Genomic DNA, 13,996 nt, shown 5'->3' with positions numbered 1-13,996 from the left:
CAGCGCACAGTTGGGACAGCGGGAGTCTCGAATACTTTTGGGGCTGCCGCTCATCTGATTCGGTAACAAAAAACGGAGGGAATCCGTTCCTTGTAAGTTTGTGGGTCGTTTTTTGGCAAAGTAGCTGTGGAATTCCTTACCGCGAGAAGTCATTCTTAAGTAGTTGAAAGCGTTCTTTTTCCTCAGAGTTGTATGCTCGTCACCTGTCTCTTGACTAGGCCTTTTCCCCTTCCCAAAGATCTCTGTTTATTTTTCATTTATTGAGAGTGAAGTTTTGGGGCGCAAATGACTGAAAGTTTTTTCCAAATAAAATAGTTTTCAGATTCTGATAATACATAAAACAGAAATCATTCATTATTTCGGGTGCTGACCATGCTCCCCGGTACCTTTTGATCTATGGACCGGTACTTGGGGACCACTCGTTTGGAGCACAGCTTTGAATTCCAAATTCCAATGCCAAATCTTTGTTCCTTGGGTCAAGAACCGGCACAATATTTGGGTCAATTTGACCAATATTTCTGTGTTGTTTCATATGAAATAACCACATTATTTTCTAAATGAGCCATTTTGGGGTTTATTTGGTGTAAAATGCATCAATTGAGTTTTTTTTTGACCCAGATTTTGTATAGTTTTTTTTCCCAGCTGTTCTTAAGGGCCCAATTTGAAACCCCCAAACAGATTAAATGCCATTTAAAAGTAAATAAAGTATTTTAGGATTATAAATTGCACCGGTATGTAAGGCGGAGCATCAAAAAATGAGAGGAAAAAAACATATTTGTCTCGGACTGGACTGTAAAACCGTAAAATCTGATCTTTTCAGTTCACCTGACATCTTGAGCAGTGATTTGCTTTGCCGTTGTCTGATTGTCAGATTGTCTTCTGGTGGCTAGCAAAGAAAATAAAATCCCCGCAGATAAAATGCGCTGGACTATAGGTCGCAGGGCTCAAATCATGAGAAAAAAGTCCGAAAAACGGAGTCAAATTTAATGATCAGGCTCTTTCGGAATTGTTTTTCTTTGAAATTGATCGGAGTCAAAAGCGAAACGTTTTTCCGAGCCTCGACGCCATACGGGCAACGTGCGGCAATATGGATGGCGCAGATTGGGGCGATCGAGGACATACGGCTCTAAATGACACAAATAAAACATGATTGTTTTAATGAGCGTTCTCCTTTTACGATTCCCATTACAATTTTCCAGGGCGCCCGCAGGGATACAACCCATTTCTGTTTTGTGTTTTTTCTTTCTTTTTTTTTTATGGCGGCATCAGCGTCCCATTCTATTCAGGCTTTATTCCGGGGCGCCCCCACTCCCCCCCTTTTCCCCTCCCTCATACGAGCAGCTCATTTTCTGCAGCCGAGGCGCTCTAATGGACACCCTTAGGCTAGAGGCTTCCCGGCCGAGGGACATCCATCTTTTTGCCTCGTCGCGCTCCCGCCCGGCGAAAAATCTTTGTGATGCGCACTCCAATTTTTCCCCGCTAAATCAAATCTTACGCTCCTTCAGAAAAAGACGAATGCTCGGCGAGGTCGGCGCGAAATCGATACGGGCAAAATTTAAACGGTATGGCCCGTATCGATCGCTGGATGGGAAACGGGCGGCTCCGTAACCGCTCGGCTGACCGGTAATGGACAAAGCGTTGATATTAGCGTCGCCGATTCGTGCTGTGTCGTTTTTGTGGCCCCCGGAGAAAGAAGAAGAAGAAGAAGACACGAAACGTGCACGAGCCGATTGGTGCGCGTTTCGTTGTGCTGTTTGAATTGCGTTGAAAATGTTACAGGGAAACATTAAAACACTTTTTTTTTTTTTTAGACGATTTTCACTGGATTATTAAAATTTTAGGATTATTTTTAAAAACACAATGTCAGAATGAATTATACTTGAGTTAGGGCTGCACAATTAATCGAGTTTTAATATATTGGCTGCCGCAATTAATGAAGCTGATCCTCGGCGATATTAGCGTTCAAAAAGCCGACTGCCGTATATGTCAAATCAAGCACTTTCTCATCCTACCAGCAGGGGGCAATGTTTCCCACATGTTTGCGTGACAAAAGTCTCTTCTTCTCACCCTAATATATTATTTACCCGTGTGAAATGGTGTTGAGTTGGCGATTTTGAAAAATCTGATGAGAATAAATTTGGTTTGAAATGACCGAAAATGACATTTTTACTGCTAATTGATGGAAATTTGCTTCAAAGTAAACAACGGGTTTGGTTCTCAGTCGGCTTTTTTTTTTCTTTCATTGGTTTGCACTCCGCAAGTAATTTAGCTGTGTTGCCCCATCTGCCAAGTTTTTGCCATGTTTTGTGAATTTGTTTTCATTATTATTTACTTTAGTTATGTTTATTATTATAATTTGTTAGCATCGAGCCTCGAAGCCCTCTTTATATACTGCTTGTTTAAAAAAGGGCAATAAAATTTTAATAAACATGATTAATAATAATGATTTCAATATTGACCAAAATAATCGTGATTATTATTTGGGCCATAATCATGCAGCCCTAACTCGAGGTATTTTTTCTTGCTTTTTTGAATGTGCATGCCACAAATATTACAGACGATAAATACTACAAGGCAATAAATCCGGAAAAACTTGCTGTCATGAAGACTTATGATTTGATCAGATTTGAAAAAAATTTAGTTGAAATTTTCCTATTTTTCCCGGTTAGATTAGATTGCTCAATTGCCTTATATTAGTTAAGCATCAGTCAAGGGTACCAGCTACCCTCCATTAAAAAAAAAACAAAAAAAAAAACGCTTTTGACCTGAATTTTATTATTTATTATTGTTAATACTATTTTAAAAGACGAGAATTCTCGTCCACGGCACTGAAAGATTTCCTCAATATTTCCTCTCCATATTTTTTTCAAATTCTGGTTTTATCCCCCAATTGGAATTTCGAGGCTCGCTTGTGAAACTTGCAAAAAGGCCTCGCCGAGCTTATCCACCTCTCGCAGCGAGCTTCCTGCCGACAGCTCGCACGCCACGCCGAGGACGTTGGCGTTCGCATCGCAAGACGAATGCTCGCATGAGAAGTCTCGGCAGCTTGACGAATCTCTCCCGGGGGCGCTTCTTCGTTCCAGACTTAAATCACAATTATGATACATAATTGTGAACGTATCGCACGCGTCCTAGCGCAAGTCTGCACTATGTCTACGTCGCCCTTCGCGTGCAGTATTTTTTTTTTTTTTACGGCGCTACCGACGCAGTGCTGAAAAAGGAAATAGGACTCGGTCCCGTCAATGGAGATTATCAGCGTTTTTCGTGCACACGCGCCCTCGGAAACGCGTGACACGACACGGGCAGGAAGACGGATGAAAGGCAGAGTGAAAGATTCGTCCCGAGTGGAGATAAAGACAACATCCTTTTCGCCGCTTTGCCGCAAAAAAAAAAAAAACGGTTTGTTTGCCGTCCAACAGCTGGGAAAGGAGTAAATATTGCTAAATTTAGCTCCGTTTGAAATCACGTGGAGCAGCGCCATCCATTTTCAATTATTTTACGTGTTTATGAGGAAAAACACTCAAAGCAGATGTTTGTCATAAACGTCGGAGCAAATTAAATCTGCCGAGTTACACTTGAAACGCGCGATATTTCTCAAAGAAAAAGAGTGGAAATGAGAATAATATGCGGTCAACCTCGGAAGAGTTTGTTACAAGCGAGTGGCAAGCTTTGCCGGGAAGGAGCCGTCGTCGTTCTGCCTAGTTTGCGAGCGAAGATTTTCAAGGTCAGGTTGATGGAACGGACTAGTGAAAAATGATTCAAAAACCAAGCTAACCCTAAAACTCGTGGAAGAAAAGAACCCAAAAATGGTCAAAATTATACCTTGTGCGATATTTTGTCCTATCCTTTGATGTTTACATCGAAGGTATTACACATCAAAGGGAAAGCATTAACTAGCGAGCTGAAATTTCACCCGGATGGTGACGTGTCGATTTTCAACGTGGCGCGATCACGAAGTTATAACACGGCCATGTGGAACGACCCCAAAATGGTCAAAAATTATGGTCAAAATGATGCGCTATTTTCTCCGATCCTTTGATCTTATATATCAAAGGTATTTCACATCAAAAGGAGTCTAGGGAGCTGAAATCTCACCCGGATGGTGACGTGTCGATTTTCAACGTGGCGCGATCACGAAGTTATAACACGGCCATGTGGAAGACAACGACCCCAAAATGGTCAAAAATTATGGTCAAAATGATGCGCTATTTTCTCCGATCCTTTGATCTTTTATATCAAAGGTATTTCACATCAAAAGGAGTCTAGGGAGCTGAAATCTCACCCGGATGGTGACAACTTGTCGATTTTCAGTCTTTCCTCTGTGAAAAACGTTTCATGTCAATATCAAAGGATCGAAATACCGGACATGGGTTAATGCTTGCAGCTAAAAAAACGATTGAATGATTTAACATAGCCTTCATAATTGGAACTAGAACAATTTTTATGTTGTACTGTATATCCAAAAAAAAACAAACAAAAAAAACGGCAGTTTATGAGGCTTTCTGTCTTGATTGTTTCTGGAAACAAACCAAAAACAAACAAAGTAAAAAAAAAACAGGGTTACCTCAAGTTGCAACGCATTCAAGATCAAAATAAATAGCGTCCGTTTTGGACGACGTCATGATCAAGTAGCCGCTGAGCAAACATTTACATCTGCCCCTCAGCTTTTCGCCATGTTAACATTAACATATGGAGATCCTCAACCGTCGTTATACTTTGCCGTGACACGTTGTTGCAGTGGCCCCCCTCCCCCCACACCACTGTACTGTATACACAGCGGAGGTAAATGTTAGCATTCGGGGCTATATTGTAACACGTAGCCAGCAGCTTGGTCGCACGTTTGCTGGTATTTCACATCTGTGAGACGTCATCGTTTTTTTTTTTGTCCCGGAAAGTCAAGTCCACTGAAGCGTGTTTCATAACGGAAGTTTTTTTTTTTTTTTTTTTTTTTTCCGTTTCTTGGTGATGTATGTTTACGGTGGAGGGCGACGAATTGATTCGGAAGTAGACGGGCGAGATGAGAGCTGCGAGCTAACGACAGCTGCTACCGCTCGGCGTGGGATCCAGTTTGTGTTTGGATTTGTTTGGAAGCACAGCAAAAAGACATTAGCTCAAATGATGGACAGTCGGAATGATTTCTAACGGTTCATGACGCCGATTCTGTTCTCATTTCGGTGAATTTACCCAAATTTGTGCCCAAATTAGAAGGCATATGAGCTACTTTTTTTTTTTTTTACATTTTTCTTGGTATTTTATGGGAGCTACAATGCTTAACTTATTCAGTTTCACAACCTTTTTTGACTTTAACAACCAAAATAAATACATACATTTATAACTAGACTCATAAAAGATCGTAAAAAAAAACATCTATTTCTATTCAAAGTCACTCATCTAAAAATGGCTCAAATTTCTCAATTTTAGTTTGAGAAATATGATCTAAAGCAGCACAGTCCATCCTTTGATTTTGTTTTTTCTTGTTATAAAAGAATCAATGGGAAAAAAACACTCTAGGGAGCTGCAACAATTCTCACATTTCTCCATGATTGCAGCTGGACGTGCGAGATTTTCTGTACATAAATAGTTATTATCCAAATTTTGGACCATATGAAACCATTATAATTACATTTTTTTAGAAGGCTTTTCAATAGGATTTACTGCATTGATTTTTCTGCCATTTTTGCAACATTCCATTAAGCGCCGGTCAAACTATGTCAGGGAACGGAAAATTCTTTGTTGACTTGTGTTTCACCCCAAGACAGTAGGTGGCGGTAGAGTCCAGTTAAAGGACTTAAAGAATAGAATACAAAGGCAGACCATACCATTTTTCAATTTTTTTGTGGGTGTTAATAAATTTAACCTATATATATATATATATATATATATATATGTATATATATGGATAGAATTGATGCCACTGAACATTTTGAGTGGTTGAAAGAAAAAAAAAATCATAAACAACTTTAATTACTACGCCTTTAAAGGCATTTAGAAAATTAGGGGGAAAAATGCAATGTGTATAGTTCGCAAATTTTGTACACAAAGCTAAATAACATCTTTGCATCTTCAACACGGTCCGCCGAGCAACTCGGGAACATCTCACACGGGAACCCCCCCCCCATGAAAGATGGCTGCTCTCGGCCGGACTTGGCTCGCAACTCTCAGATTTATGAGTTTCATATACCCTTAAGAAAGTATACGGCCAAGGTCACGATAAAAGGTGCGCTGATCGATATCTGAATGAAAAAGCATTGCCCCCCCCCTCACTTTCTGGCCAGGTGCAATATGTGGCGCGTATCGATTTGTCGGGGGCCAGTAGTTAGTCAAAGGCTATCTCCTTTGACTAACACCTTGAACACCTCGTCTTCCTCCTGATAGATCGCTACGCTCAAGCACAGCTGTAATTACGCCCGGGCGCCAGCGGGTCATTTATTTTGCTGCTTTGCCCCCCCCCCCAAAAACGGGCTTTATCTTGGGAATCCAGCCTTTCCCGCTAGCGCCGAGGAACAAACGGGGACGCGTAAAACAAGCGTGCCAGCAGGAGGCTCGACGCTTACCTTGACTGTTTTGGAAATTAAACAAGCGGGTATCTCCAAACTGTTTTTCCATTTCGGGTTTTTTTCCTCCAAAGCTTAACAAAAAATAAATAAATCCCTTTTTATAACTAGATGGAAAGTGTTTTGAGATGTTCACTTTGAATTGTTTGTTTTGCGTTGTATTTTTTTGTCATGTTTTAATTAGCGTATTTTTCGGACTATAACCTGAGTTTTTTCTGGTGATTTGAGCCCTGCGACTTATGATGACTTAAGGGTTGTTTTTTTTTTTTTTTGTTTTGTTTTTTTTTGCTAGCCACCAAAAGACAATCCATCGGTCAAGTAAATGCATGTATCCGTTCAAGGTTTTAATTTATGGAACAACTATGAAATAGAATGAAGAATATGTGAAACATTGGCTGTATTCAAAAAGAGTTAAAAAAAATTGGCATTTATGCCTGATAATTCACAGAAAATGGCGTCAGATAGCATTCGTTTCGATTAGCGCGGGCGTCTGCAAACTCAGAAACGGAATGCGTCATCTGCAAAACCGGAAGTACTTCTTTTGGGGAAAACCTTTGCTTTATACAATCAAAACAATAATCATCCATAATACGCAACAATCATTTACCAATATAGAAACTATTTTCTTAGAAACATAAAAACATCCCGTTGAATCAGCCTTAAAGGCAACGTATTTACATTGATTTCATACGTCAAATTTCCAAATATGGGCCCCGAAAATTGGCCCAGCCAATAATCGGTCGATCACTAATATATATGTAAGGTTCCGGAAATTCGGATTCTTTTTTTTTTTGCCATTCAATGTCGTTGAGTGGCTTTTATTTTCACGTTCTAAACAAAGAAGCAGAAAAAATTCCGATCATCTTCGGGTTGTATATTTCTTGTTTTTATCCCCGTCTCACCTTGAGCTCCTCCGCCGTTTTTTGTCTTACTTTTCGGCGTGTGACGGACACGCGGGGCCGCGCCGTCAGATTTGTCACCGCCGTTCAAGAGCATCTCTGAAAGCTGGAGGTCAGGGGATTATTAAAATGGGCCAGTAATGGCAGAATTATGCAACCCGGGTCCGACGGATGCCCCTCATTACCCGGCGGCGGCGGCGGCGGTGATAAATGGCCGTAACGGCCTGTTGTCAAAAACACGGCGAGAAAAAGTGGAGCTTCATCAAAAATACAGATGGTGCCACTTCAACACTGCCTGTATTTACAAATAATCGTCACCGATAATTATCGTTTTTTTCATGCGGGTGAGCGGATGCTACCGTGTTTTACTGACTTTGATCATTATTTACTACCTAATGTTCTAAACGTCCCGTTTTTGATTCATGATCAAATAGACGCCGTAATTATTGTCTAATCGTCCGCTTTTGTTGACGCTCAATTTTTACTGAGTGTAATTGGCGCTAATTGTAAAAGTGCGCATTAAGCTGCTGATAATTAGGGCTCAATTTGCATCCTTTCATTTGATGACGGGGTACCGGGAGCCCCTTTGCCTCCCGCCCAGGGGAGCGCTTTGATCCACGCATGCTGCTTGCATGGCAACAACATGGCGTCTTGTTTTCGTCCGGGGTGCCGTTTCAAAGCGCTCGGAGAAATTGGCGGTAATTGGCAGGAGTGGCTGCTGGCCACTTCAAACGGACACGGGAACGTCAGTAAATAGGTAAAAAAAAAAAAGTAGGAGACCCCTGGTTGGTACTGTAAATACAAACAAGCATTAATATTACACTGGACCCCCGCTTTACAAAATTAACCCGTTCCGGAGTTGGCGTTCAAATGGCGGGCAATAGAAACCTATGCTAATTAGCTAATGCGTGCAAAACCCCAGAAAATTAAAAATTAGTAACAAAATAGTACAGTAAGTACTACTTATATAAAACGTAAATGTATACAATTAAATAACATCATTTAAAATATATATATATATATATATGTCATGGAAAAATAAAATTATAGTTTGTCTGCTTACGGCCATATTCCCTAGCGAGGGTAACGATGCGCGAGCCTTCTTTGTATTTCTTGATTATCTCCAGCTTCGTTTCCATAGTGATCATCTTTTTACTTCTCCGTTTAACATCACTAGCAATCTTGGGAGCCATGGCTAACCAATTCGAGTTTGAATTAATCACTAAAATGCACGATAAATATGATATCGTAAGCACGCACGTGAGATCGTCTTTATTTAATGACACCGTGGCATCGACCAATTGCAGGCCAGCATCTTCGTGACACGGCCCAATAGCAGACCAGATATTAGTGACGTTTGCAGTGTCGCATATCGTGACGTATTAGCATCATGCGCATGCACATTGACTGCCAAGTTTGAATTTTGGAATCATGGACGCGGTAAAGCGTGAAAAATAGCGTAGCAAGGGGACAAAAAAACTTCGTATTCCACTTCGTAACGTGACAAAAACGTAAGCTAGGGACGCTGTAACCCGGGGGTCCGCTGTATCGTGCAATATCAGCAAACCGATTGCAACCACTGCAATGAGACAAGCGAGTACCAGAAACGGTAATAAAAGGTTTACTCAAATCAAACAAGAACCGCAAATGGAGTCATTTGGAATCGTATTTCCCGTGACCCTAACGTTACCTCGCCTTGCGAACATTAGCCAAGGCGAATTAACATACACACATGTAGATGCTCACGCCGGCTGGGACTTAATCACGGCAAACAATCTCCGCCAGGAAGGTATTTGCCCCTCTATTTTTTTAATTTGAGTCTGGCTACGACTCGCCGGAGCGCCGGCGCTTTGTCAAAAAAAACGCGGCAGTGATCGCCCCGCTTGACAAATCCTCAATCTCGTCCTTTCACGCGCTTTATGCAAATGACGGCAAAAAAAAGAAAAAAAAATGATCCGGCGGCGGCGTTTGAGCAATTTGAAGGGGGCCGCCAATAGCGAGCGGCATTAATGTCAAATAAGCGAGGGCCGGGAAATCCTCGCCTCTCATTGACCGTACAAGCAAATTAATTTAGCGGGAAAGGTTATGTATGACTGTTTGTGCCCAAGTGCAGTCACTTGCCGTGATATATGAAAGCGCCTTCGCTCGCTCGCCGGGAGAAAGGTCATCTGGTATCATTTACATAGCGCCGACATTTGCCGCGCTCGCTCACACTTTCGGGAGCGGAGGGGAGAAATATTTCACGCCGTTTGAAACGGCGTTTTTTTGCCAATCGCCGATGGAGAATAATTTGTCTTAAACACGCCGAAAAGGCCACGGGAGGACGTTGAAGAAGCGCGGCGCGTTCGCGTTTAAGGCCGGCAATTTCTTAGCGGCAACAAAAAGAACAATTGTGCCAGGGCGAACAATAAATTTGGTGTTGTAACGGGACGCGTGAAAAAGTCTCAAGGACGTCTCCAAAATTGATTTGGAAGTCCGATTTTTGTTTTCATCGTCAGAAGACATTTCAAGGGAAAAAAAAGTATCCTATTTCCTCACTGAAGGACAAAAATCAATCAAATGAACTCATTCGGCGCCACGAATGCGAATAATCGTCTTTTAAAATAGTAATAACAATAATACATAATAAAATTTTGCTCAAATATGTTTTCTATGGAGGGTTGCTGACACCCTTGACTAATGCCAATTGAGCACTGTAGTGACAACTGTGACCATTGGATGGCAGTGTTTCCACGCTTACAACACAGCAATTACCTACGTCAATTCTAACTGATGAATGGAAGTCAATCTTTCATGTGTCAGCACCCGTTTACGTCAATATCGTACACAATATTAAGTTGGGTGAAAATACGAAATGTGCTGGCGCTCTCCAGGTTTCCTTTTCAAATAACGCTTGGCACTGAGTTCAAATGGGACGCGGGAAGACATTTTGTTTCATCAAATCGGCCGACCAGGAAGTCAGCCAGTTGACGGCAAACGTCGTACGCTGACAAAATCCTTTTCTCTTCATTCTTCTATGATCCAAAAGAGGAGGACACTTGTCCATCGTTTGATGGACCAATACAAAAAAAAAAGGATCACAGAGATAATGTTCACATAATGCCGCATCCGCAACGAGATACGATGTCCGGTTGTAATTGTTATCGATGTGAATCATTGATTGTATCTCATCGACTAGAAGACACTTTTTTTTCGTGCTTGTGTCCTGTTTTGTAGTTGTGTGACACCGGCGCGAAGACTACATAAATCCGCCTCTTCCTTCGCCGTATTGAGGCCAGCGACTTAACGAGGCGTCCGTCCGGATGCCTTTTTACGAGCGCGCTAATTAGTAATTACGCAAAAGTGGTCAGCGTGATCCGCCGCGTGTCGCCCCCCCCCCCCTTTGTTATTTTAATTGTTGTTATTTTGAAGCGCGGCGGCGGCGCGGCAGTAAATGGCGCCAAGGACACACCCGAGCGGAATGAACCAACCGGCGCTGAATAATTTATGGCCTTTGCGGAAGCGCGAGCGGTCGAGGTATCTTTCACGCTCCGCTGTCATTAGGACCCCCATTGTCACCCCCTTCTCGGCCGACACTGGCAGAGGTTGTGCCCCCCCCCCCCCCCCCCACACCCACACCACCCCCTCATTCTTTGCCATCCTTCCTATGACTAATTACTCCAGCTCACCACTTTGCCCCCCCCTGATGGATTAATGTGCATTGTGTGAGGCGCACATAGGACACCCCCAAACAGCCCCCTATCATCTCTACTACCTCCTTCCTGGAGATGAGAGCCGTGTTGTGTCCTGATCCGGAGCTCAATAATTATTTTCCATCACAGGCAGAAAAATGACGTGCGTACACTATCGTAGCGAAACACGTTGCGCGGACGGGAAAGGTTACAGATCCAAAATAGTTAGTCGTGAGAGAAGATACTTACTGACTTACTTACTGATTATTATTTGTAAAAAAAATTGTTATTCCTAAACATTTAGCCTTTTAACATTAACAAAAGAAAATAAAACAAATTTAAACTATTTTTTACTGCATTTATACAGGTTACAGATTAACATATTTTCCGCGCTATAAGGCGCACCAGATTATAAGGCGCACCTTCGAAGAATGGCCTATTTTAAAATGGTTTTTATATATAAGGGGCGCTGCATTATAAGGCGCATAGAATAGAAGCTACAGCAGCGGCTGGGGTAGCATTTAACATCCACTAGATGGAGCTACGCTCAAGGGAATATCAACAAAACAATCAGGAATCAGTCAAACTTTATTGAGACAATCAGAAATGAAGATTGACGATGAGCAGTGGAAAGTACTAGCTGAAGAATGAGAAAAATACTACATTAAACCTCTTGCCACGCGCTTGAGAATTTTTTTAGGCAGGCATTTACATTTTCTCAGATTTTTCTCATTTAATTGAATAAAAAAAATCCACCGGGAAAGGTAAACTGTGCAATGTATCAAGGTAAAGGTTCTTTTTTTTTTCCCACCTAAATGTTATTGTTTTTGAGCAAACCCCATATATATATATATATATATATATATATATATATATATATATATATTTATATATATATATATATATATATATATATATATATATATATATATATGAACATATGCACCCGATTATGCAACTTTATTGCGATTGATACTGGCCGGGCATCGGTCTCGGCCCCGTCGGCGGTCGCCCTCCTGAAGGATTTTCCGAAAAAGGACGCACAATGGCGTCTTTATGGGGCCCGCCCGGCCGGCCTTCGCGCCGACGCCGGGCCCGGTCCGCAGCACGCCGGCCGGGTAATTGCTAACACGTGTGCTGGTACCTCTGGCCGCAGCCGGCGTAGGGAGTTCTGGCGCCTGGACTACTGGGAGGACGACTTAAGACGGCGACGCCGCTTCGTCAGGAACCCCTTCGGATCCGCCCACTCGGAGGCCGCGCTCAAGGCCGCCGCCGAGCACGGTGAGTGGGCTCGCCGCCGGACGTTAGCGCCCAAATCAATTCGTTTCTCCGCGGCTTTTAAAATGTTGATCTTTCTGTTCCTTTGCTGCGAAACAGTGGCCGGTATCAACGGTGAGTCATATTTATATTCATTTTTGATTTATGCGTTCGGGGATCGCGTGGCTGAAGGTTATCGGTTTTGGTGGTGTACGGTTATGGCAATCGATTTTTTTTTTCGTTCGGATACGAAAGATTTTTTTTTACTAAAAACCCCATGGGGCCAATGCAACGTTAAAATAGCTATTGAATAGTCTGATGATCGATTAGTCACCGATTAATCGATTAAATTTGACAGCGGGCTAATGGGTTGCATTTTCACTGGTGGAGGAAGCACTTCAGAACCAAGCCGCCAGATTACGCAGTCAATTTTTATGCGGATGCGCGCATGCGGCAAACACAAACCAATTTGGCAATCTGTCATCTGCCAACGCTAAACTCAGTGCAGCTCTGCTTACCTTTTGGTTTTGACATATTTGCGCGACTGTGCAGTCTGGCTGCTTGGAAATGGGAAGGTGTTGGCTTGTGGGTGGAGTAAATTGGGGTGGGCGGAGCAACGCTCTGTCAATATTGCATTCAGTTTGTCTTTTGAAATGTTTTTTCTTTATTTAAAAAAAAAGTACAACAGCTACAATACGATTTGATACTTTGAAAGGAAATCTTTAACGAACAGAATTGTTGATTTCAAATTCGAGCTTTTCACTAACGTTTGTTTTTCTTTATCGCTAGCTTGTTTTTTTACGATCATCCCGCTTCAAAAAATTGCATCGTTAATTTCGCATTTGAGCGTTTCACTGTTTGTTTTTCATTATTACTAGCCTGTTTTTTACGAACGCTTCAAATAATCGCATCGTTGATTTCATACTTGAGCATTTCACTCGGGTTAGTTTTTTTTTTTAATTACTAGGCTGATTTTTTTGTTTGTTTGTTTTACGATTATCCCGCTTCAAAGATTTGCATCGTTGATTTCACATTTGCGCTTTTCGCTGCTTATTTTTCTTTGTAACCAGCCTGTTTTTTGTACTATTATCCCGCTTCCAAAAATTGCTTTATTATTTTCAAACTTGAGCTTTTCACTGTTTTTTACGACTGTCCTGAAAGCATCCTTACCTTTCTTCCCGTTGTCTTTTTTGCCAACATTTAACGCCCTTTTTAGCACAACAACATGGACGAAATAAAAATAGCCCAACTCGCTTCCTTCCATATTGGGAATACGGCATTAAAACAACCCCTCATTTTTTTCCCCCCTCCCCCCTCCGATGTAACCTTTCGTCATGTTTTCGCCGCCCCGACATTTGTTGCGGAAGCGCAACTGGAGATGAGAACGTCGGGCCCCGCTTTCCAAGCACGCGGCGCAAAGGTCAGATCTGGCTGTAATTATGTTCATCACACGCCGAGGACGAGGGAGGGGGCGGCGGCCGACACGGACGCGCCCCCTGGCTTCCTATCGGGTGTCGGGGATGGATTCCGATTCTTTTTTTTTTTGGTTGTTTTTTAAAGCTAAGTTAGCGACAAGCGTGCTCTTTCACGCCGCGCGCCAAGATGGCGGCAAGAC

General features: G+C 42.2%; 1 protein-coding gene across 5 annotated transcripts in view; it reads left to right on the top strand.

The window, feature by feature from the left end:
• The window catches only part of lrba (LPS-responsive vesicle trafficking, beach and anchor containing), a 192,523-nt gene that overhangs the window by 93,394 nt on the left and 85,133 nt on the right, over window positions 1–13,996 (top strand). For 3 of the 5 annotated variants that reach the window (XM_088418509.1, XM_088418510.1, XM_088418508.1), the window contains exons 37-38: window positions 12,281–12,405; window positions 12,502–12,516. In XM_088418509.1, the coding sequence (XP_088274635.1) occupies window positions 12,281–12,405; window positions 12,502–12,516 (140 nt within the window). The remainder of the gene's footprint in view (window positions 1–12,280; window positions 12,406–12,501; window positions 12,517–13,996) is intronic. The other 2 variants (XM_088418513.1, XM_088418512.1) reach the window with 1 other exon arrangement.

The sequence above is a fragment of the Hippichthys cyanospilos genome, chromosome 7 (assembly GCF_059441005.1).
Source record: "Hippichthys cyanospilos isolate Australia breed blue-spotted pipefish chromosome 7, RoL_Hcya_1.0, whole genome shotgun sequence".
In the NCBI taxonomy this organism is placed as follows: Eukaryota; Metazoa; Chordata; class Actinopteri; order Syngnathiformes; family Syngnathidae; genus Hippichthys; species Hippichthys cyanospilos.
This window is presented reverse-complemented; position numbering and strand designations above follow the sequence as displayed.